The sequence below is a fragment of the Anolis carolinensis genome, chromosome 3 (genome assembly GCF_035594765.1).
Source record: "Anolis carolinensis isolate JA03-04 chromosome 3, rAnoCar3.1.pri, whole genome shotgun sequence".
NCBI classification, from domain to species: domain Eukaryota; kingdom Metazoa; phylum Chordata; class Lepidosauria; order Squamata; family Dactyloidae; genus Anolis; species Anolis carolinensis.
Genome location: NC_085843.1, coordinates 240,307,199 through 240,334,079, shown reverse-complemented (window position 1 = coordinate 240,334,079; position 26,881 = coordinate 240,307,199). Strand labels below are relative to the sequence as shown.

The 26,881-nt window shown below is 37.6% G+C and overlaps 1 protein-coding gene across 2 annotated transcripts; it reads right to left on the bottom strand.

Moving 5' to 3' along the window:
- Positions 1 to 26,881, bottom strand: cldn18 (claudin 18). Of its 2 annotated transcripts, none has more exons than XM_062976489.1 (5): positions 26,492 to 26,881; positions 7,580 to 7,744; positions 4,323 to 4,434; positions 2,691 to 2,801; positions 1 to 2,234 (listed from the first exon to the last, which is right to left on the bottom strand). In XM_062976489.1, the coding sequence occupies exons 1-5, from the start codon at positions 26,709 to 26,711 to the stop codon at positions 2,093 to 2,095; spliced, it is 750 nt and encodes a 249-aa protein (XP_062832559.1). In that variant the 5' UTR covers positions 26,712 to 26,881; the 3' UTR covers positions 1 to 2,092. The 2 variants fall into 2 exon arrangements, with proteins under 2 accessions (XP_062832559.1, XP_003218414.1); XM_003218366.4 differs by lacking the exon at positions 26,492 to 26,881 and adding an exon at positions 11,729 to 11,976.

The following is a 26,881-nucleotide window of genomic DNA, read 5'->3' as shown; positions in this document are numbered from 1 at the left end:
TACGCTTCTTTTTATAAAATATTTATTGTTTATGTAGAATACAAATACAAACATTTATCATGGGGCCTTTTCTATGAATATAACCCTGGGATTAATAAATGGCAGCACGATATTATCAGATCCTTCCCTTATCAGTTTTTCAAAAGCTGTATGATCAGAGAAGCCTTCCATTAGCCTCAGATATTGTGGACTATAGCTTCCTTCATGCACAGAATTGTTGTTTAATGGTCATGTTGGCTGGAGATCCTGATAGCTGTAGTCCAACTCATCCTGAGGCCACCATATGAGAGCAAGCTTAGCAAGAAGAACTCCCTAACATGATATATTCGGGTTATTTATTCCTACAACAATAGCACATCATTTACTGTTTCTAGAACTTACAGTCTTAAATCGAATGCAGAGTTCCACATATTAATAAGTCAAAATTGAGGGAGAAAAGAATAGAGGGAGCCAGGAAGACCATAACAGTACTTGACAGGTGAAGTAGGAGCTTTGCTTCTTTTAGTTTTGAAACATAAGGTGGAAAGTGAAACAGCAACATCATTGTAACAATGTGATGGTCAGATCTATATGGAAGGAAATATCACAATAGTACCTTAGTATTTATTAAGATAGTTTAACTCTCCTGAGCCTTGAAATTCTAGCCCTGGGTATATTAATGCTTAACTGATATTCAGTAAGAATATTGTGTAGTGTCATTAAGGATGGAATCAAAATAAGAAGAAAATCCCAAGATATGCAGCATAATCATGCGATCAGAAGCATCTTTTGGTTTAACTCATGGATAAGCTAAAGCTCTATGCCTATACAGGCTGATAGAATAATATTCCCCTGATCTCATTGCAAATATTTTAGGACTGGTATGCCAATCATTTATATTAATGCCACAGAGCTTTAGTACGATGATTTACCAGCACGCTACATCATAAGAGATAACAGGTGACATGGTTCACATATGACTGAATTTGTGGAAACATAACCCATTATTTTGCTGCCTGACACAAAGGTGAGATTCCCCACGTGTTTCTGCATAAAGAACCCATCTGGAGCAGCCACTGAATCTTGCTTCAACACTGATGCTAGGCCAGCATATTCCAACATAATGGCAGATGTTTCATGTCAAGAAATATGCTCTGAGCTTTAGTCTGAACTTTTAAGATGTCCTTTTTCATAAAATTTTAGACCTCACAAAAAGGAGGTCTCCCATTTTGGGTCAGCCAAAAGACTCAGGTTATAGATTTGTCTACTCATATGAATCATTACATTGACCTAGTTACTGTAGGATAGCTGGATTTCAATGGGAAGAACATGTGCTATAGAACCTCCAACAAATTCTGAGGGCCGCATGTTCCTCATCTCTTCTTTAAGCAAACATATTTTACTACTTTCTATTATATACGAGTATTTTCCATGACAGCTCAGATGGCTTTTTGTTTGCTTTGGCAAGAGGATGCATTCAATGAAATTTGTATGAAAACAAATGGTGTAAATTGGTTTCTTTTGGAATTCATTATGTTAAATGATAGCTAGTTCAGAAATCCACCATACCTCAGCTTTAAATTAAATTTAAACATTTTAAACATGGATTCAATATATGATGATGCAGTCCTACACATGTCTACTGAAAAGTACACAACACTCTACAGAGTGTACTCCAAGTCACTGACTATGGGCTGGATGAGGATAGCTAAATACTGTATGAATTCTCAGAATTTTAGGTGAAGTCAACACTATCAATTGCACTAAGCTTCTGCTTGTAAATATCAAATTTAATGTATTAAAGGAAACAAATAAAGTGATAAAATAATATTTCAACTATGTTTCATTTTCTTTTTTTTAAAAAAAAAATGTATTGCCTTTAAGATAAATGCAGTTGACACAAACACAATTCTTAGAAAGTTAATTATAATGTTTGGTCCCACTAAGTCCTATTAAGAGAATATTTCTGTCAAATATATGTGGAAGAGATTCCTAGCATCAGTACAATAAACCAAACAAAATAAGGGAACAGACTTGAGAAAGGACTCTACTTTGGTCTAAAATTAGAGGGTTGCATTGAGAATCGAGGATCATATGCCTAAAGGGTTTATTTCTATACATAGTCATATTTTGAAGGGTAGGAACGTCTCCCATCATCACTTTTGATTGTATTTGTTTCAATTACTGGGGTCTTCTTGGTTTCATATCCAACTCCAGATTTATATCCAGCCGACTTGTATGAGACAGCCTTGTAACTTAAACAGAAAAAAATAAGGTTTCAGTGGTAAAAAGTGCTGAGTTACTGGTTAATTATGAGAAATCCAATAATTTCTTGTTTCATAGCATAGCATATAATTAGCTACCAGTAGTAAATATCCATTTTCTTTTTTCTAGAGTATTATTTCTGGCTTCCTCAACCATGATAAAAGAACCATTCTGAACATGTTCTGAATGATATCCATATCATCCATGCATTTAGTGTGCACATCTAGAACCTGCCTGGTGTTAGCACTTCACCTCTTCAGAGAGCCCCTAGAAACCACTTCCGCCAGCATACTGACAGTACTGTGATTTGGCTCAGATACTGCCTTGACCACGGAGATATGGTAGTGATGATAGTGACAGATCAGCCCCCCACCTCCTCCACCCCAGTAACAAACCTATATTGTTCTTCCATAATAACCATTTAATTAACAGATATAAGTACTCACTGTGTCTCTTCTGGTGCCAGGCCTCTGCAGGCAATGCACATCATAATGCCTCCAATCAAGGCCAAGCCTCCAGCCACCCACCCCACAAACAGAGCAGAGCCAAATGTGTATCTGTAAAATAAAAGGATGTTGGCATTTCGTTTGTTCAAATCTGTGGTCGGAACCACATAAAGTCATGTTTTTACCCCAATGAACTCAAATGGGACTTACTTGAGAAGACTAAATAGTCCCTAATTTCAGATTGAAGCTAGTATATGTAAATACTACATCTCTGGAAGTGTGTCTAAAATATAGTTCTGCTGAGCCTTGAGAGGCTTCAGATACAGGGCAAACATCATACTTAAGGAACTGTATGCTGTTTTTTATTTAGATGCAACTACTCTGGTTTAAATAGTTGTGGATCCCCTTTTCTTTAAGAGGGATCCACTCTGAACTTTAAAGGAGCGAGCCTTTAAATTCTGTCCTCAATGTATTCTATCTTCAAATTATATACAATATCTTGGACAGTTCCTTCAAAGCCACTAGTGAAGAATGAGCTCATCATTGGGCACAAAAAAGCACTTTAGTAATTCAGTCCTATGGGTAATTCAGTCCCAACTCACACAACTCATATCCCTGTAACAAAAGTTATGCTACAGGATAGCATTAATACATCAGCCTTATTTAAATTATCACAAGGAGTTTGTGGGAGAAACTTTTAAATAGGATGGCAGAGTTATATTAAACCTATAATGTGTAGGAAATCTCTCCACCATCCTACCCCTCTGTATCTAGTGCAGAGTTCACAATTTAATGTACAATTTATAGATGGAGTCCGCAAACTACTGTGGGTGACACCACGCAGTATTATTTGAAGGAGAAGACCCCGGATTCAGTCTAACATCTACAAGCAAATAAGCAAGCAAACAAATAAACTCTTTGTTTGAAACCCTACTCATCAGTTCCAACCCTAAATCTTAGTCCTAATTCTAACTTAAAGCTGCATCTAACTCAGAAAAATTAATTCAGGACCCTGAAACCCATCCTATCACCTCCACATACCCCACTATGCCAAGTACTCCACGGGTCACCTAAGGGAAATTTCATCACGTTTTGGGCATCCCTTGTCTGATTTAGGCCAAGAGAGTAATCCAAAAACCAGTAGTTACTTCCAGGAGGGGGTGCATACTACTCACAGAGCTGGAGAACTTGCCCTCCCCTTGTGTAGACCATACAAAGCACAAACAATCTAGCCTGGCATATAACATCTCCTTTGGCTGCTATATGGTCTCTGATATCTTTTTATACACTTAAATTGACCTATATAGATGGTGCCAGTGAATCCAATGAATTGTCGCACTGATAAACTGATATAAAACTAATATACTTGGTATGCAGATTGATCTTAACTTTCAACAAAGAATCCTGGATAATATAATTTGATGAAGATTCTGGAAACATTGTAAATGAGCCCCAGCCCCTCACAAAACCTACAATTCCCAGAATTCACTGCAAAGTTGAGAGTCACTTTTAAATACGTTTTCTTCTCTGAGTTAGATGCAACCAACTGTGCAACAGTCCTATCAAGGCAAAACCTGTAGTGGTAATGTTTTGCCTTTAAGCACTAAACATCAAAATATATTTTAGAGTTACCTTGTTTGTAGTGTCTGCATCATTCCTGTTTGATACATATTAGCAGTTGACATCCAGAAGTTTGTGACCAGCATGTTGGCAAAGACAGACACCCCACAGATTGCACAGAGACCTATTAGAGAACAAGGTACATTATTTGCTGCCAGAAATTGGAGACTAAATTTTTACCCATTCTTCAGACATATCAGGCAATATCATCCATAAGTAACTGTATGGCGGCTGCTGATGTTCACCCTAAAATAGCATTATACCAGGCTAAAGATCTAAGTTGTGTTACATAGGACAGAATGCACTCATGGCATTACTTTAGTATGCAGTGGATTTTCCACTTTCACTGGGGTTGTGCCGGCACATCTACAAGTGTCTAGATAGACAATTATTTATGGGAATTGACTATAAAGGTACATCGGAAGCCCTACAGATTTCTAGAGAATATATTAATCAAATCGGTAAATATTGAAATCCACAAAAGTTAAACCCACAAATGTGGAGGGTCAGCTTTATATATTTTTGGTTTCATGGAGAAGAAGGCTAGAATCCAATTGGTGACTTATACTAACATTACCTCTTTGACCACAGAATCATTGAATCATATAATCACAGAGTTGAAAGAGACCTTGTGGGCCATCCAGTTCAACCCCCTGCCAAGAAGCATTAAAAACTCATTCAAAGCACCCCCAATAGATGGCCATCCAGCCTCTGTTTAAAAGCCTCCAAAGAAGGAGCCTCCACCACACTTGGGGGTCTCCAGCACATTATTCCACAATATTCTCACCCCATGATAGTCATGGGTGGTCATTTGAGTATGTGGGGCAGAGACTATTATCTTGCTGGATATAGAATAGCAGCTGAGAGGTTCCTTTATTCCAGCCACTGATCCAGTTTGCGAGTCCACCCAGGATTGCCCCAACTGCCTTTGACCACCCAGGGATACATCACCTATGTATCTGGTTGTGTGGTGGGGGAAACAGGATACTGAGGACCTCTCACATTACACATGTATAGTGCTATAATTCCACTTTAACTCACATGACAATATGATATAGAATCTTGAGATTTTTCAGTATAGAGAATGCTAGTGCTTCACCAGACTACAAAACCAAAGATCCCCTAGTATGCAATAATGGCAGTTTAAGTGGAATCATAGCAATATAATTTTATTGAATGAAGGGCTTCTAGAGTGTATAGTCCTTGAGTCTGATCTTGCAAGTTAGAAAGTGATCATTTGCAAATCCAAATAATTCCTAATTCTGCATTCTATTGTTTGAAATAGTACAAAGGTCTCTGAAGGAATGCTAATGTTGAACAATACTGCATTTTTTTTTCATTTGTAAAGTTCAGGAAAATTCAATATCATGACCAAATGAAAAAATAGATGGTAAATTAACAGCACTACAGTCCACCTGTTGTGACTGCGCCTTCGGGGATTATGGTTGATGGTGATGGGATTCGAAGAGGAAGAAAAAACCCTCGTGATGAGGGTTCACTGGAGGAGTTGCGCAGGAAGCGACTTAGAGAGCTATATGGGGGATCTTCTGAGGAAGATTCAGATGGGGAGTTTGGGGAAATGGATGCTGAGAAACAGGTGGTGGCTGGGGAAGTGGTCACTGAATGGGCACAGCCACCAGAGATGTCTGGGGATTTGGGGCCTATGGATACTACTGAACCTGGGGTTTCTGCAGGAGCTGATCCCACTTGGGATGCTTGGAGAAGGGAGGATGGTTCTTTAAGTGTTCATGGGGCTAAGTGTGGGCAGGATGATTGGGACTCCGACGAATTGCTAGGTACTCCGGATCCACGAGCTCTAGCTGTGTGGAGTTCGGACTCTGAGTAGATTTGGGACACCTGGTGTTTGGGCGTGAGTGTTTGGTCACCCAGGAGGAAGGGGAATAAAATGGGAATGTTTGGCCATTGCACTTTGCGTGTGGCAAGGTGTTGCTGAGGCGCCATTGGGATCTCTGTGTTTCCATGAAGACTGGACTTGGACTGTGATTTGGATGTAAGTTATCTGGGACTGCTCTGCAGCAGAGGGATGGAACTGTGTGGGTTTCCCTGGACTGCATTCTGATTACTATTTCTAGCTGCTGATACCATCTGGCTTGGCTCTCACTGTGTCTTATCGTGGACCTGGTTTGGATGACTGCACCCTCTTCGGACTTTGGATTGAATTTGACCTGGCTTCTGTCTACGCCCTCTGACTGACGGCTACTCCCGGCTTCTGACTACTGGTTTGCCTTTCGGAATTTGCTGCTGCCTCCTGACCTGACCTTGGATTTTCCTGACGACGGCTATTCATCATCCCTTTGAAGCTTTCGGCTTTATCTGCACTGTGGAAGCAGTTTACTGCTCTTCTAGTTTGTTTGTTTTCAAGCCAGTTTGCTGTTTTTCTTTTGGGAACTGTCCCTTTAAGTCCGCAGAGCCGGCTGTCTGTTTTCAGAAATGGTTTGAAGCCAAGAGAGGCTTTTGCACTTTCAGTTTTACTCTGCAGCTTCTGGAAGGTTTCAAGCCTTCGTTTATTTTGCATATTTTCTTGCAGTTAACTCTATTTGTTCTCCAAAGCTGAATTGAAGCGTCTTTTAGTTTTTATTAAATGCCAGCATGGGAAAATAGCGTGGCTTGTTTTTGAGTTATTTTGTCCAAACTACTCTTGAAACACTGATAAGTGAAGTGTTTCAAGGATACCTTCTGTGTTTATGTTATTTTTTGGCTTATCTTCGGAATAAACTCTGTTTTGTTTGTTAACTGGCGTCTGACTCTTGACACCACCAGAAGTTGGGTCTTCAAAGATCTGGAGTTAGTGTCTCAAACTGGGCAATGGGGTTTCCAATGAGTATGACAGAATTTGAGTTAGTGGTGGGTGTTGCCAGGACAAGCATTCCTCTCATCCCCCACCTCAGTTTGGCAGTCCTTTGGGAAAGGAATGTAATCAAAATAATATGTACATATGACTTTCCCAGAACATCGTCTTCCCCACTATTTGCCAAAAAGCTTGCCTACAAAACCTTTTAATACAGGATTGGATAAAGGATATTCCAAAAGCCACATGGAATGCCTTTCACCTACCAACGCACATATGTTTTTGCTATTGCAGGTATATTTATGAAATTTTATTTACAGAGAATGTATGCATTTCTTAGCTTCATCCAATTTTATTAGCCTTTTGTTTTACATTTGCTAAAAAAATATCAAACTGCTAATTCCAATTCTCTCTTACTGGATAGCGGATGGCAGGAGGCCTAGTCCGAACTACAACTCACCAGCCACAATGCACATGATGCCAGCAGTCAAAGTCATGTTTGCCTTTGCAGAGTCCTCCATGTTGCCAATTCGTAAACACTTCAAGGAAAAAAGAGCCACTAGGAGGCCAAAAGCAGCCAGCACAATACCCACAATCATCAGAGCTCTCACAGCCTGGAACATTGCTGAAAAACAAAATAAGATAGAGGTGGAAATGGCCCATTGTAACAAATTGCAAAGTAACGTTGCTTACAAATCTTAATATAACAGTAAATTCTTAATAGGCATGGTCCTAGGGGACAATTGACTGGCATATTTGATGCATTGAATGTACAGGTACAGGATGTGCTGGTCACTGTGGTCTAATGGAGGCAGTATGTCATTGAATGCCAGCTATTGTCAGTGGCAGTGAGATAGAACAATTGGCTCCATTCCATGGTTGTGGATGTCCCTCAAGTATTTGATTTGATACTATTTTTGGCAGGAGGATGCTGGACCTCAAGAACTCATAGCATCTTTACTGTCAAGTAACTGTGAGTTGTTCACAACAAAACAGAACGCTTCTGATGTTTTATGAACCAAATATTAAAGGTCCCTTTGTCAAAGGTCCACATCCAAAGTCACCCTCTATGTTTGGCTTTGATTAAATAAACATTGAATATTGCATGCATTCCTTCTGAACGGCAATGTACTAGGATTGTAAACTTGCAAACATGGCTCTTCTCCACTTCTTCACAGCATCTTCAATGTTGATGACAACATTGAAGATGCTGTGAAGAAGTGGAGAAGAGCCATGTTTGCAAGTATACAATCCTAGTACATTGCCGTTCAGAAGGAATGCAAAGGCAAATGTGACAATAGTAAATCAGAGTGGTCATATTCTAAGCATCTGGTAACATTGCAGATTTGGGGGAAATCTCTCAATATTTTATCCCTGATTTATTTGAACCAAAGTCATTGTAAATTATACTTTAAACTGAATTCTGTAACAACCCTCTCCAAAAGGTATGTCTTGTACTCAGGTTGAACTAATCTGTTAGTCTGCTTCTCCAACATTATTTTTAAAAAATGTAACACACTTTCTGTTGCATTTATGAAAATTGTGAATTTTGAAAAATTGTTGTAAAGAAATGGAACTGAATTATCATTCATTCCTAGCTAATACTGTAATGGCAATGAAAAAACTTGAGTGAGCCTAGTAGATTCAGCTTTTTAGATGAACCAGATGATGGAAGTCTATAAACCACTGAATGTTTTCTGGCCTGGCTCTTTACAGTGGTGGATACATAGTATTGTTTCTGAGGTCAAGTGGTTTAAGAAACTTATACCACTTGCATGTATTGACACAATTATGTCTACTCTTGCATCCATATTTCAAAGAGACATAGAATTAATCCATAAGACCAGTTCTTTAGGAAACCCTATGACAAAGGCATGACTGAATGTCTCACCATTAGTAGCTCTTGGCCCACCTAATAAGTAAGTAGTTACATTTTGTAGGCTACATGATTAATTTAATCACAAGTTTTGGCCTTATCAGCTAGTGCATGATAACAAAAGTTAACAATCCCAACATTTTCAGACTCCTATTCATCAACACAGAGCTACTAATGCAGAGTTACTAAGAATGCTATCAGTACCCAGGTTTGGTCACTGTGGGTGTTATGTACAGAACAGAAGGAAGCAAACAGAAATGTAATAGATGACTTAGTAATGCCTTATGTTCTATTTTCATGATTCATTTCCATGGTTTCTGTTTCATTGTGATCAAAAGTAATAGAATGGTGTGACCTGCCATGAAAACAAAGGACGGCAAAAATCACATGACTGAACCGTTAGGACACACTAATATTCTACATTAATTCTTAAAGACTAAATCCATTGTTAGACTCAGATAGAGTAAATCTACATAAATAAATGAAATGTACATAAGTGGTGATTATAGCTAAGATCCTTTGTTATACTGGCAGAAATTAAGCCTCCACCAGGATACTTACAGCAGTTTGCAGAAGTGGCATAATCTATTCCCTGTGCCCATTTATTTCCTTCATACATAACAATAACCACCGACAACCATTCTGCTGTGTTTGGTTGCTCTTGAGCACCAAGGAAAGGAATATTCTCTGGCCCAAGACTACACGGGTATTCCCTCATGAGTGACCAGGGAGATAGAGCTAACATCAGCAATGCCCTGAGTGTTGTGAGCTGGCATAATGGCCTGATTCAGGCCCACCAGCTACACTGGCACTTAGAGATGGCATGAATATTCACAGTTATTTCTTTCCAAATCAGAAAATGGGGTTCTTGAAAGTCAAGAAACTATGTCAAGAAAAATCACAAACCACTAAAACTTTTTGTGCACTTTTCTCTGAATATTTAACAATCCAAAAGTGTTGCAGAAGCATTATTCAGGGGGTAGAGGGATGCGGTTTTTGTGCAGATTCAGACAGAAACAGGTTTTTGTGCACACAAAAAAGCCATTTCCCATAGAATAAGTACTTCATAATATTATGAAATATTCAAATAGAGGGAGAATACTGTGAAGAAATATTTTTTGTCTTTCAGTAAGGAGAAAATGACTGTAATTATTCATCCTAGCATGTGCACCTAACTGGAAGAAAGTCTTACTAAAAAGAATGGAACTTCATTGTGTTTAAATGTACATAGCATTATGCTATATGCTGAGAAAAAAACCCATCAAAATAGAAGAAGCAAAACAAAAGTATAAGAGCATGCTTTATTCATTATCACAATGGAAGAACTTAGATTTGGAAGAATCTAGATTTTTTTTACAAGATTATCTGTTTGTCACTGATAATCTCTACTCCAACAACAATGCTGTATTTTGAATTAGGTCTCAATATTATTTTCATATGTAGAATCATAGAATCATATGTGCGGTTTTCTGGGATTTTAGGTCAGAATCTGTTTGTTTTATGAAGGTATTGAATGTTTGCCATTGTATGTTGGAATCCGCCCTGAGTTCCCTTGGGGAGATAGGGTAGAATACAAGTAAAGTTTTATTGTTATATTATTATTATAAGGAAAACATTTTGCTGATAGATTTTTGGTATCTACTACCACATGGATATTTAAGACCAAATTTTCTACTCTGCCTGCCCATTACTGATAAGCATACTAATAAAAAGTGCACACATGCTCGATTTGGCATGCTGGTACACCAGTCCTGAATATATGCCTAAATATCTTTGTTCCTGAATGCATTTCCAGCATTTTTGAGTACATTCATGATCATTATACCATTTGCCAATAATAATCAAGAAATCTAAAAGATTAGTGCAACCAAATAGCAGACATTTAAATCCATGTTTAGTTAGTAGTTAAAGAATGCAAACACATTTAAACGCTAACTAAAAGCTAACTAATTAAAATCCATTAAAATAAGCTGCCAATGGTAGAAGTACAGATATGTTATAAAAATTAAAAGGAAAGAGAAACAATAGCTTACCTGACCACCTGAAAGCTTTATTATAATAATTAGTAATATGATATAAATCTCATATTCAAATGATCAAATGTAAAACACATGGAATTCATGGAATTCTCAGTATACAACTTGTGTCATATTGACTGTTTTTCATAGTCTTTCTGCTCCAAAAGCATTTTAGATTTGGACTATTATTTAATTATTTGCATTAGCCCAGGTTTTAAGCCAAGCCCTTTCTGATAACAGAAAGTTGCCCATATCTACTTGGCATCAGGCACACACTCCTCCAGTTACACAAATCAGTACAGCACCAGAAAATTACAGTATAATTTTGAAACCAGCATGGGAATGAAATTATATTTTGACTTTTTAATAACTTCACTGAAAAGCTCCCTTCCTTCATCAATGGGAAAAAACCAAATGCCCCGTGGGGGGGGGGGGGATGGTTTCTTTCATTGATGAGTTCACTACAGTATCTGGCAAATGGTGTCAAATCCATTCACTCAAATAACTGAAAATGTGTAAATACCTACTAAATCAATCTTAATTTTGCAGGTGAAAACTACTATATTTATAACTAACCCCTTATACTCAGTATAATTAATATTCCTCTCCATTTATATTAGCAATCAATTTTAAATACTGTTTCTCATAGATCTATGAAAACTCTTTTACATTAATCACCTCTCTGGAGTTGTATTAACTAGCCCACTGCCCATACCTGGAAGACCAAGAATGGTGAAATAAGGCCGGCATTCTGTAAGTCCCGAACTCTGAGTGACACAGCTCCTCCAAAGGCCCTGATACTGGAATACAGCTGTCACTGGGTTGTCATATAAGTCCTGGGTACTCCACATGTCCATCCCTGTTGCCGCAATACAGCCAGCAAAACCCAGGGCTGAGACAATGAATCCCATCACTTGGCACATAGTGGTGGACATGGTATCCTCTTTGCCACCAGGTTCAGAAAGGCTACTAGCAAAGCTTGAGGAAATACTAGAGTCCCCTTCTCTGTACCAGGAGAGTGTGGCAACCCCTTATCAGATAGTTTCCAATAATAGGCTGTGTTTGCTCAACATGTTTTTGCAAGATAGCGCCGTTTCGGTCTTGTTGGTTAATGTCGAATGTGTCGAGATGGTGGGATTGCAGACTGGAGTTCCTTCCAAGCCCTTGTTGGTCGAACAGTCATTGTTGGTCAAGTGAAGGGCAGTTTTCGCCAAACAACAGTATTTGAACATTTATAATACATAAAAAACCTCCCTCCTGTTTTTGTTTTTAATTCATCTATTCTTAAATATCGCAAATTGCAATATGAGGATAGAAAGGGAAAATTATACCAGCACCATAGGGTATAGTTTAGATATTTTATGAAATTATTAATTTTTTTTCAGTGTGATTTTACCCTTCCAATGCACTCAATTCAGTATTGGGGGTGGAGGGACACACACCACATTTTTGTGTTGTTAAAATTAACTGGGGAAAGTGAAACCTTGGGTTGAACCATGCATATCATTTTCTAAGTCTCATTTCTTGTTTCTTATTTATTTGCAATGTGATTTGCAATTGTTCCTGGACCTTCACATAGGTCAGTAATTCAAACTTGGTATGCATATTCAGGAGAGAACTCAATATTTCATGTCAAAAAACAAAGCTGATCTTCTTGCCTGTTTAAAGGGGTCAGAGAAAGATGTAAGAAATAATTTCAGTCATTCTAAAACAATTCTGCTTGCTAAAATAAAGAAGGGCTAAAGCTTCCCAATTGGGAGGATAGTTATATTATTCTGGTACAATATGGTTCCAGATGGATAATCCCTCCTCAGTTGATGGGTGTTGCTTTAATATTTTACAGGGGAATGCATCTGTTATCAGATGAGGATTAAGACAAAACCACTGGACTGTAGTGCAGCAGTCTTTTGCTATTATATATGAAAGGTTCTTCTGGAATTTTCTAAGGACCAGCTTCAATGGGAGGGCATATCCCTTGTCTACAAAACTATGGCACAACTTGATACTATGAGTCATTCCACTGAATTAACAAAGAGTAGAACCCTTCTGGGCAGGTCCCCAAAATAGGAAACTGCTTCCTTATCCAGTCTTGAATATTGTGTAACTCCTTCATATATTACATTCATTCTGTTCTGTGTTGGCATAAAGAGAAAGGTCTGCATATGACCCTATTTGATTCTAAGTACTTCATCACACTTACCATTGGATCCATGGGGATTCACCAGCCTCATAGTGAATTCACAGGGCAACAGGGCAAACTTGTCACCCTGCCCCACACATTGCCCACATCAATGCACACATGGAGAAACATGGCCTATAGAACACGGGAAGCCTCCTAAGAAGCTTGGAGCCCTGCCAGAAGTGAGTGTGCATCATGTGATGACTGGCGTGGGCCTCTGTAGATGAAGAGTGCTGCAAGTATCCTAAGACACTTGCAAAGACCCGTGTGATGAAGTCATTAGTCTTTGGGATTTGGAAGATGGGAGAAGGACTAGGGCCACAAAGAAGATCTGTAACTCTAAAAGGGTAGAAATTTAGATAAAACAAAAAATGGGGAAAGGAAAAGAGAGGAATTGAGAGGAATAAATATTTCATGGCTCCACTGGACTCAACTGGGAAAACGGAATAAAAATTGGTGGGTCCGAAAAAAAACGGAAAACAAATAGTACAATTTGAGAAAATAATACTAAAAGGATTAAAAAGAGAAAATAACAAATAATTAAAAGGAACAACAAGTGAAATATATAAAATATTAATTAAGGGTACGGGCTGGGAAGACTTAACATTAAGAAAATTATGGGACAAGGAAGTAGAAATGAAAACAACTGAGAAAGTATGAGAAGAAATATGAAAAACAAGACAATTAAAAACATGACAATTGGAATAAAAGAAAATTATTATAATTAATTTGGAAGTGGTATTTAACATTGAAAAGGCTAAACATTATAAATAGAAACTATTATGAAAAATGTTGAAGAGGGTGTCAGGAAACTGGAACTTATATTCATATGTGATGGGATTGTAAATATGTACAAGATTTTTGGAAAATGGTTATAAGGGAAATAGAAAATATTATGAAGATAGAAGAAATCCAGCAGAAATATTGCTATCAATTAAAATAGATGAAGGGAAAAATAAGGAAAAAAATAATAGTTGTGCTATTAACAGCAGCTAGCTTATAAACAGCAAAATATTGGAAAGAGGAAATGATAATACAAATTGATGAATGGTATAAAGAAGTGTGGAGAATGGCATTTAATGATAAACTAACATCAAATTTAAAAGTAAAGAAGGGACTAAGAAAAAATGATTTTCAAAGTATCTGGAGAAGATTTTTAGAAAAAAATATTGGAAAAGGAAGATGGGAATTTATCTCCACATGAAGAACTGAATTTTTGGTGGGACTTTATAAATAGATAGCTCTGGAGAAGGGAAGCACAGAGAAGAAAGAAAATAAATAGGGGGAGTAAAAAGAAGATCTATGGCTATGTACAGCTAATCTACATGTAAACTTCAACAAATGCAAAATCATGGGCATATATCCTCCCAAGATACTGAATCAGTTCATAAGAGAATCCATATTCTTATCTTAAGTAAAAGAAAGACCTGTGCTATGATGCTCTACAATCATGTGTTGAACCACTTCAATTGGATTCATTTCAGTACTGGAATAGCTAGTGTAAGAACAGCAGAACAACTGGTCATTTGGTGATTTGCAAAATGTATGCTATTACAAACTGCCTGGAACATCCAGCACAAAACTATGATCTGATAACAAAACATGGGTCAGTATTCTTCATCAGTTTAGTTGAGTATATTCACGTAATACTTCATTAATTATATTCAACTAAGCAGCTCCTCCTGGCCTGACCCCCATCCAACCCTGATGAAAATGTCTTTCATGCATGCTCTGACTGCTGACAGAATGAACTTCCTTCTTCCCATGTAATTAATGGGACAACTTGAAAGTAGGTTGTGTAGGCATTTATAATTGCGGCAATAGTGTCACAATTGTGACTAAGTAGAAATCTTGACTATGAAAGAATTATCTAGATTTACTCATCTGTAACTGTTTCATATTCAGTACCACTACTGAGTGATGACTCTGACACTATTACCATGATCATAAGGTTACTTACCCTGTTTCCCCTAAAATAAGACATCCCTGAAAAATAAGACCTAGTAGAAGTTTTGCTGAATTGCTAAATATAAGGCCTCCCCTGAAAGTAAGACCTAGCAAAGTTTTTGTTTGGAAGCGTGCCCATTGCCTGCCAAACAGAACACCAGAGCATGCAGGATTGGTAAATGTACATACCAGTTGTATATGGAAATAATGGAAGTAACAAGAAATTCTTGATAGGATTCACAGTTTGTCTGGTTATGCTGGTTTGTGATGACAGCTACTGTACAGTATATAATAAATGTTCATTTTCTTGTTCAACAATAAATGTGAATTCTTCTTCATGGAAAAATAAGACATCCCCTGGAAATAAGACCTAGCACATTTTGGGAGCAAAACTTAATATAAGACACTGTCTTATTTTCGGGGAAACACGGTAGTAAAATATAGCTAACTTAGTAGCTGATGGAGAATATTGGATATTTATCTTATTGGGGCAATATCTCATTGAAAGCATCCTCACCTGATGAGGCAGCATAAATATTACCTTCTATTTTGAGATCACAGTGCTGCAAAAATGATATAAAGTCATCTGTTCACAAGGCGAACAGGGAGATAGAAATGAACACTTAAGGTGAGAGAGCATGAGATGCAGTGAATCTTGTGTGTGTGTGTGTGTGTGTGTGTGTGTGTGTCCCCCGGTCCCCTGCCCCCCATCCCAACAGCCCCAGAGAAAAACTTTCGGAGCTTGACTTGCACTTCAGTGAGCAATGCTGACCACTTTGTCTGCCTGGCACTGCTCTCAGGTGGAGAACAGCAATGAGGAAAAGAGAAGGAGGCAGATGAGGGGCCAAGGTGGCAAGGAGTAAGGAAGAAGAGAGGGAGGGAGAGCATGATTATTAGTTATGTATTCCTGCATCCTAAGGGGTTCACCCTTAAGTGGTTAGGACCAAGTTACTAGAACAATCCAATCATTTTGGGATCAACATCCGAAGACCCACCCAAACTTCAAAGCTAATTTGACAGGCACAAAGAAGAGGGCTTTGAAGGCAGTAGCCCTCTTGAATGGAGAACAGGAGTAATTACTTTTCATGATGACAGTTTTCAGAATTCCTAGGGATTTCTTTGTCAGCAAGGGGCTCCATCATTTCAAGCCTTTAAAAGTCACTAAGGAAGCTCTTCTTTTCTATGGAGTTCTCCTAAACAGTATTTTATCTGGTTTTAAATTAAGAAAATGTTTCTATATGAAATTTACTGAATTTACTAGCTTTTAATGCTTTTACTGGACCAGGTATATTTCTGTTTTATTACTTGCACTTTTTTCCATCTTGTTTTTTTTTTGTATTATGGTTTTATTGTTTTTAAAGTTCATAGATATTTATAAACCATATAGTTGACTGAAAGCCACCCTGGGATGCAATTACCTTGAAAGTAGCCTATAAATGTTTTAAATGAATATATAAATATGTGTTGAGTGAATATAAGTGAATATAATTAAGTGAATATAAAAACAAATGCACATAGTAGAAGGCTGCATCAGCTTTACCCTCAACAAAAAAGCTACTTGATCTTTAACACTTCTTCATTAATTATTGGTTCATATTTGACAGTGACTTGTATTTATTTTATAATCAACATAACATTTGCAGGTTAGATAAATGACCCATGGTTCTCCCTTTCCTCTTGCTGTGTGTAATTTGTCCTATACTAAAACAAATCGACCCAGTTTATCCAAATCAGGAAACAGTGGTTTAATGTAAGTTAAAACTGCCATTCCAAATCAATCTACTAATCAATCAATCATTTTATATATACCCAATGTTGTCCCCAAAACTGGGGTCAACAAAGTTAAAAGAAATACAAATAAAAAGCCAGTGCATAAGGAGAGGAGGGGCAAAGGGGGAGTCTGTGCCAGCTGAAAAGCTCTGGTTGAGCATAAAAACTCAACTTATATCTACTGCTTTGAATCTGAAATGTACTTATACATGCTATAGAAGAACAGCCATTTTATAGGTGGTGCTTTTAAAAGGCAGAAGGGCTGGGAGAATTAGGAGATTAATCCTGCTCCTCCACTGTGGTGAATGGCTCTTGGGAGTGATATAAATTTGCCAAGCTGCTTTGCCAGATGCACTATAGTGAGTTACGAGAGACTTCTGGACTCCAGGCTCATCAATTCTGGTCTAATATACAGTTGCAACTGATTTACTTCAACTCTGACCTAGAAACAAATTTAGCTTTTATCCTCACACAGTATCTTTATTTGCAACGGTCACCATCAATACAATATTCTCAATGTAAATTGAATGAAAGTCATCATTAGGATGGCTGATTTACAGAAAGATTATTATGTATAGGCCATTGTATAAAGATGTTGTATAATAGCTGGCCAGATGGGAAGGGCATCCCAATCATGCATACAAATTAAGACTCTGGATGTTTATCTGTTATTATGATAACAGAAATGATCCATGTAGCCAAATCAACAAATAGCCTTAATATTATCTCCAAATGTGTCCATGCCAAGATTGCTCCCCTTTATTGGCTCACAGTTACTATGCTACAGTCAACTACATAGAGATCAAACCATATTGGTAGGATTGTACCCACACACAAGTGTGGGGCAATTTTAATCATAACTATGTAGCCACTTCTTATGGTTTAGCTGATAACGGTTAAAATTGTCCTGTGCTGCATGGAAACCACATTCCGCAAATAGTATCCTATGTTCTATGTGGTAGAACTCAATACAGAAGTTCATTGACTGAATAAATGTTATTTTCACATAGATCTGAGAAAGATTTCATCCTGAAATCCTGGGAAACCACTACCAGTAAGCTTCTACTGTACCCAACTGGTCCCAAAAAATCAGTGGTCTCACTTGGAATGAGACAACTTCTTATCTTCATATTCTTACTCTGTTCCATCTCTTAGGGAAGATTAGGATAGGAATTGCCTTTGGGCCAGCACAGATATCACTACTATTTCCACCAGTTGTTCTAAATAGGAAGAAGTGAATGGGAATGCATTTTTGGGTATGAAAAGCAATTCTGTTCTATGAGTTTGTACATACAGGTTATTGCAATGATGAAGACATCAAGTGATGATTGTATTGTATACTGGATGTATTCATCATCTTCCTCTAACTATACAGGCAACCCAGTAGATGACATCTGTGCAAACATTTCTCTCACAAGAATGAGTTATTTGTGAATACATTTTTCTGTAACATATTGATGTTCCTGACTAGGATCATAGGAAATACATCACTATGGAATATGGGTATTGAAAATATACATGTTCTGGATAATGTATAGATACATTTTTGTCTCCAGTCACAAATGATGATAACCTACAATATTTCCTGAAGTTAAGGGCAATTCATACAAGCTCATAGCTGCAAAGCCTATACTACAGTTGTGCTAGTTAATCCAAAGTTTCTCAAAGCTTGTTGGGAAGAGTGTATCCAGCTTCAGGTTCAATGGAGGAGGGTCCACATGATAAACAATTTGGAAGAGGAGGAGATAATCAAATATTATTAAGCAAAGGAAAAAATATTTATTATTAGGCTACTATAAATAGGCGTCTTGAATAACAGAGAATTAGGGGTTAGGAACTGACAAAATCTAGATTCAGCTACATATTTCAGCAGTGAGTGTTCGAGTCTAACTAAAACGCCTACAAGTTTCTTCAGATGTAGTGGTGGAGGCACATGACATTTTTTATCTCTGGAATATCCCAGGTTCAGCCTCCACATAGGTCAGGTAAGTCTGAAACTCTGGCAAGCTATTACCTACGGTAGAAGCCAGTTTCCTATGCCATGATGGTATGTTTTACTGAGTAGTTAGCATGACATCAAGTATGATGTTAAAGTCAGGTGTTCCAATGAACTGATTGTTTTAGGAGAACTAGAAATCTCATTATACGCTCAACATCTCAGAAAGTAATGGTTTTATATTCCCTACTCATGGCCCCACCACCAAATGGCTACTGGCTGGCTTGGCCTCTGCTCTAAAATAGAGGCTCCATGTTCATACAATTTGTTCTTTGTCACCAAACCACACCTTAATGCCAGTTTCAGAATCACACACCCCTGTTATCTGCCCATTCCTCAGACAAATGTATCTTTGATACCGATCACTGCACCCAGTGGAACATTTGAATGTTATCGCAGCTGCTCCTACAAATTTACCTGAAACTCATGTTGACATTACAATTTTGCTTAGGAAATATAACAGATTCCCACAAGGTGACATCCAGCCAGTTGAAACTGAAAATTCTACCCCTTTTTAAGCAATATGTCTAATGGTAAATTAAAACTGAAGGGTGAAACTCAAATAATCAGTCTTCCTAAAACTGTTCGTATATGTATGCGTGGTGTGTGCATGTGTGTGTTGTTCCTGAGATGATAGGGAGTTAGTTCTTAAACATGAACACCAATTTTGTGAAGTCTTTCACGCTGATTTAGTTTTAATCATTGTCACCTCCTTCAGGGCATACCCATTGGTTAATCTGGAGATCAGTGTGCTTTTCTAATGCATCCAATCATCAGAGTCCAGAAAAGGAGGGTTTCAGACTGCATTGGGCTCCTATCTATCCTCAATATTCAGTGGTGTGTTCAGTGAAATGCATCAAGCACACAGCAGGAAAGGGATTAAAAGGAGCCATCTATATATGCGGGAGTCTGAGTTGCCATGAAATTTAATATGGTTTGCAAATAAATCCATCAGAAAACATTTTGATAATACTCTTACTCCTCTGTTTCACACCCAAACCTACAACTGAGGATCATTTAGGACCACACAACAATTTTGCTCAGGATAATTTCATTAGTCTTTGCTTTCATTAGTCCTACCAGCATTTCAGGGATTGAAGGGACAGGACAAGACAGAAGGAGCTTCAAATTTCACTCTGTCCCTTTGGATCTTTGGTATCCACTGGAGTTTAATTCTAGGACTCCCCATGAATGCAAATAACGCATGATTGCCCAAGTTCTATTGTATACAGTGTTGTAGCAAAATGATGCTCTTTATATAAAATGGCAAAATCTAGGTTTTCATTTTGGATTTTTAAAATATATTCAAGGTGTGGATGTTTGAATAGTCTATGCAGAATCCATGGAAACAAAGGGCAGGCTGTGTTGCATTCATTATCTGTTCGTTCTAGACAATAAAAAGTCTATTATGGGAAATAGGGTTATTATAGAGATACATTAAATTATTTATTTAGTTTTTTTAAATGTTCATATTTTAGTGAACATTGCATCCACGACCTTATTTTGCTTCCAAAAAGGATTATGAAAAGAGCAGTACACATTTTCATGCTACTTTCTTCGAATATATTCATTTTTTACAATCAGCTTACCTAACATATACATGTCCAATTTAATGTAATGTTTTTATTTTTGTTTGTATGTAAACGTTGAACATGTTAAAATGCTTGATGAGCAATTTTTATGAGAAATTATTATTGACATAACTGAATAGTATGTAGAGAGATTCTCAGGATTCTTCTCCTGCTCCTTTATAGAGGGCTTTAGCTGATTATTGCAATTATTGTTAAGGTAAAGGTTTTCCCCTGACGTTAAGTCCAGTCATGTCTGACTCTGGGGGTTGGTGCTCATCTCCATTTCTAAGCCGAAGAGCCGGCGTTGTCCGTAGACACCTCCAAGGTCATGTGGCCGGCATGACTGCATGGAGCGCCGTTACCTTCCCGCCAGAGCGGTACCTATTGATCTACTCACATTGGCATGTTTTCGAACTGCTAGGTTGGCAGGAGCTGGAGCTAATTGTTAGAGTTCTCAAAATTCTATGATTTTTAACATGCTTTTAAAAAAAATTAAAAAATTCTATGATTTTTAACATGCTTTTTTAAAAAATCAGAGAATTACATTTTAAAAGTCAGAAAAGTACAAAAAGCTAAAGTTCATTGTTTTCCAATTCATGTGTTAGTTCAGGAAGTACATACTAAATTGATTTGTATTAAAATATAAACCAATCATTTTTTTTTCTTTCTCTCCCTATGTGCCCATTAAGATCACAGGGAAATGAAGAAATTCATTAAAAAAATCCATGAAATATCATGGAAGATAGAAAAAGAACACAAACCTGGTACTGAGAGAAATAAGATCATATAACTCTGAAATAATATCAATTTTCATTTTTTTTAAATCAAAACAGGTAACATATTTTAAAATGAAATAAAACTAGTAATTAAAAAGAATAAAACAACAAATGCCATTTAAATAATACATTAAAATCCAGGGATTATTGACAATGGTCATATTTATGACCATAATCAGGAAAATGCCTCAATGGACAAATTATTCATCAGCGGATGATAGAAAAGCCAAACACTGGGAATTGACCTAATCTCAGTGAAGTGACAATTCCAAATGGTGAGAACTATAAAAACCTTCATTTGCTCAAAAAAATTATTTTTATTGTGTCAAAAGCAAATTGAAAATATACTGCAAGTCACTTCTGGTGTGAGAGAATCGGCCGTCTACAGAGACATTGCCCAGGGGATGCCTGGATGTGTTACCATCCTGTGGGAAGCTTCTCTCATGTCCCTGCATTCAAAGCTGGGCCTGACAGTTGGGAACTCACCCCGTCTCATGGATTCGAACCACTGACCTTCAGCAATTCAGCTGGCACAAGGGTTTAACCCATTGCGTCACCATGGCTCCGTACAAAAAAATGATTTTGTGACATCTCCAGTCTGGGATCAAAGTAGGCCACATGGAAGCACCTGCAAACATCTCATGGCCTCTATTCAAATAGACAGCTTGGTATTCATGCAGCTCTGTTTCAAAACTGGGGTAAGAATCACCATAGGGGAAATGATACCAACATTACTAATAAAGCATCTGTACTGTTAAGTACTTTTTCAAAATGATTAGTTGTTATTTAGATATCATTACATTAATTTTCCTATGTATATATCAAGTGGATTTGAAAAATAGAGTGCAAACTCTGGAATGAAATGCAATAACAGTGCTATATCACTGTTCTATCCAGTGCCAGCTGACTGCTTTCAAGTCATTGTTGTATCCAGTCTGCAATAGGTTTTCATCTGAACTTGAAATGAGCTAACCAAGATAATGAACACTAGCCCCAGCTCCAACCTGGAAACTACCATCAGCCATTTCAGTAATGTGTGCTGTGTACAATACACAAAAGCTTATGAAAAAAACCCACTTCTATTACAAGTAGACCCTTTCTTGTTCTTTCTGAAGCATAAGATTGCCTACTGCAAATGTGCAATGGCACACCCATCAGTGTGAAACTCACTGTGATCACAGACAAACCTATATGTAGCTTCTTCTTTTTTTGTGTGTCAGGAGCGACTTGAGAAACTGCAGGTCGCTTCTGGTGTAAGAGAATTGGCCACCTGCAAGTACATTTGCTCAGGGGACGCCCAGATGTTTGATGTTTTACCATCCTTGTGGGAGGCTTCTCTCATGTCCCCACATGAGACTAAATAATAAATAGCTAAATAATAAAAGCTAAATAATAACATTAAAATGTTCTATAGGATTGCATTCAAAGAATTTCTCTCTTCATTGAAATGAATCCTTGGTTCATTGTGCTAATAGAGCCAATCAGCATGAAATAAGGACTAGTATGATTCCTTAACCTCACCCCAAGATGATGCTACAGTAAAACAAAAAAACAAAAAACAAAAAAAACATAGCCATGCTGATGAATTCAGATCTGGAGGAAAAAATAATGCAAAATTTGAATTAAATATCCATGATGTATATATACTTTATACTTTGTACTCCCAGGGAAAAAATTGGACATAATGTGAATATGTGACACCATGCACTAGGAAGCTCTGTTGTGAAGGGTGGTGCTTTTCTCAGGTTCAGCCAGTTTTGTGCAGGACAATTTCCCAATGAAGGGCTTTTCATCATTTCTGTAGCATCTCTCAGTGCACAAAGAATTTTGAAGTTCTCATTTCAGTCATTAGCTAACTTGATTTTTATGGTAAGCCTTGGTTAGATTTCCATAAGTGAGAGTAAAAACAGGAGGTTGAGGACATAATTCTCAGAGCATAGATGCCTATTTTGAGTGCTTTTATAGAAGATATGCTTTTTGCTCTAGTAGAAATGGATTGAAGATTGCCATATTGAATCACATGTACATTTTCCCTATTATAGTATTTTTACACTAGACTTCCCTATTGTGATAAAGTACTAACAAATTAGAAGTGAGTCGCTTTAAAAAAATTTCAAGGACTCTTTGTTTGTACTTGAGAGTTGGAGAGCAATGAGAAAATATGGAAACCAAAATGTCAATGATGCATTTGGGTTGCCTGGATACTCCACACCAATCTTACTGTTTTTATTCACTATGACACTATTGTTCATAATATAAATTGCCATTGTCAGAATAATAAATAGGGTTTTATAATGGAAATACTGGCAGACCCATTAACCATGTCCAAGCGAGTGAGGTGGCTGTGAAACCAAAATGGGTGGGGCCCGGTTAAAGCAAACCCATCCCCCAGCCTTTTTATTTTTCAGGGCTACAGCAATACATATTGCGATAATTTGATTACTTATACTTATTTGTTCTTCTCTTAACACTGCTCCCCATTATTCATTCCAGGGGGCGAAAAGACATCTCTTTCACATATGGAACATCCAACCCACCCCCAATAAACATAGAGCTGTGCCACTGGCAAAGCTGTTCCTCTACAGTTATCCCCAGAGATTACAAATGTCATACAATATATAATAAGAAGGAACATTGTTTCTTCTCCTCTTCCCCTTAAGAAAAGGCATGTCCCTCTAGTTTTAAAAATATAAATCATCACTCTTTTTCTAGGGCACGGACACACACAGCATAAGTACGGAAACATTCCCTCCCACTCCATGGCTGGGAAATTTACATGCTAATTGATTCAGTCTGTTAGCACTTTAGGATGACAAGTTAATTAAAAACATATACACAGTGCAGAATCTTGCAAAGAAAAAAATAACCTCTTAAAGCTTGCAGATTCATTTTATTTGGGCCAAGCAGGCAGCGATAGCTTTGTCTCTGGTGTCGTTTTAACACAAGGTGCCTGGGGAAGTAAGGTGAGATATTTCATATTTTTCCTAGCAGCTGCCTTTTCCCATTTGTTTATTAGTGTATATGTATCTGTATGGTTTTTAAAAAACATTAACATGGGGGTATTAAAATGGACATCTTTTCTCTTCATGTGATAAGTGAAAAAGCTGTGCCTACAGTCATGAAACAAATAATTGAACCATGTCCACATTTAGAATTATTCACTATCAACAAAAATTTAATTCATATATATGTTTTTCAAAAAATGGGTGGAATCCAGCATCAGCTAATGTTTAACTAAGCACTTGACAACGTAACTTCTCCTAGACCGCTCCCTCCAAATCTGATGGAAACATTATTCAACTGTTATCTGATTGTTGACAGAAAGGCCCAGTAAAGTACATTTGGGGGAGAGTTATGAGTATAGCAATAGTGCCAAAATCTTGACACAGTAGTGATTGTGAACAGAAAACAGCTACTTTTTCATATTCATGATCACTAGTTGCAACTTTGGCACCATTGCCATGATTGTAGTTCACCCCTAAAGCTACTTTATTGGGATCAACTGGAGGGGAAGGAGGAGGTCTATTCCATTGACAAGAAGAGCATGGTTGAATGATCTTTCCATCAGATTTGATGAGGCTGACCCAGAAAAGGTTACTTAGGGCAAGTGTGGGCCACACCCCACCAACAGGCCACATTAGCTGACAATCACAATTGAAAGTTACTTTAGGTAGCGAATTCCAGTTTCTGGTTAAGGCCTTTTTGTGTATTTTGGTGGTGTCAGTATGAATCAGCATGAACCACTCATCCAGAAACAGTAATTAGCCAGATGAGAATGAAACAAATCACCCCGCCCTTTTAACAAAATCTGGAGCACACAGATTTTTGAGGGTGTTGTCAATGGCTGGGAGCTGTATGAAAGCCCCAGTAGGATCACATTGGACTGCAGGCTGCAATTTCTCCATACCTGATCTAAGGTACAACTGTTTCCAAAGAAACTATCCAACCATATTGGCTTAAATGTAAGCCTATGCATTCATACAAAAAGACAGATGATGAAACTGCTTACAATGTAATAAAAACAGAGTTTAAAAATAACCAAAATTACATCAATTTTCTGCTTGTGAATCTTCCCTGTTACCTGTGCCAAAACCTGGTTACTACACATAGAGCCTTTCACTGTTTATTTGGTGATTATCCCAATCCAGAGATATAGAAATGCAGCCAAAAGGCTACACATCTGTCCCTAAACATGCTGAACCTCCCATTCCATCTGAGCACTCTTCTCCTCATTGACAAGTGAATTCAAACAACTTCTTAAGAACATATTTTTACAGTGGAAGACACTGAGATGAACAGAGCAATCCTAAAATGAAGCCAGGATGCATAATTGCTACACCAAAGAAAGTGTAACAGCATCTGTTGCAATAATTATCATTCCCCCCCCCCCCCCCCCACACACACACACACACACAAAACCAGACCTAAGGTGGCCTACAAATAAAAATGAGGGAAAATATCATTGATTCAATGATACTAGTTCTAGTTTAGACTAACAATAAGATTTTAAATTCTCATCCAGACCTTCTTATATAAATTTTCAATTTCTGCGACTTATTGCAAACTTCTAAGATTCTGTATTTATATTGATGACAAGATGTCAAAGTTTAAATGTCTGAATGCCCCTTTGGAAAGCTGTGCATTGATATCTTCAAGGCCATAATAAACCTGTCATACACACACAAATGAGAGAAGGAAAGCAAAATTATTCTGAAATATCTGAAATACTTTTTTAAAGAAAAGCTGCATTTTCCTCCTTAACATCAGCAAAAATATCAAAGTCATATTGATATGAATTGCAAGGGATTTTTTGCCTTTCTCATTTCTTATCTCATTAGGATAACTATGTGGCCTAAGTCTCTAAGTCTGGAAACATAAATTATTTTAAAATTAAAAGATGCTTACATTGCATGTATGTGACAACAAGTTGTGACAGATAGTTCTCTACTTCTCTAACAATAATGCATTACTATAAAAAGTAAGGGTTCCAAACCATAGATCATCATCATCATCATCATCATCATCTTTATTTATAACCCACCCCATTTCCCCAAGGTGACATCTTAAGAAAGTATTTTTACATTGGAAGACACTGAGATAGATATGAGACTAATGTTGGGAAAGGGGGAAATAAATGACATGCATGATCTAACTTATTCAGAGTTCTGTAGCTGCCCTACCTAGGCCAACTTCATCCGAGCATATTCTTCTTAAATGCATTGTTATGGACAATCCCTACCTGGTAATCCAAGGATGGTGAAATAGGAACGACATTCTGTAAAACCAGAGCTTTCCCTGACGCAGGTCCGCCATAGCCCCTGGTAATTAAAAACAGCAGTCACAGGATTGTTGTACAGGTCTTGGGTGCTCCACTGGTCCATGCCAGTTGCTGCAATAATTCCTGCTGTCCCTATCAATGAGACAACAAAACCCAAGGACTGGCACATTGTCACAGACATCTTGGTGGCTTCCTTCAAAACCGGCTTGCAAACTATCTGATTGGCACTCAGATCACGTTTGAGTAGCTATCAGGCTCAAAGGGGCTTTAACTGATCAGTAGCTGCACACGTCACAAATAGGAAGGGAAAATCTGGCCTATGCTATACAGACTCGCCCTGTTTCCATTATC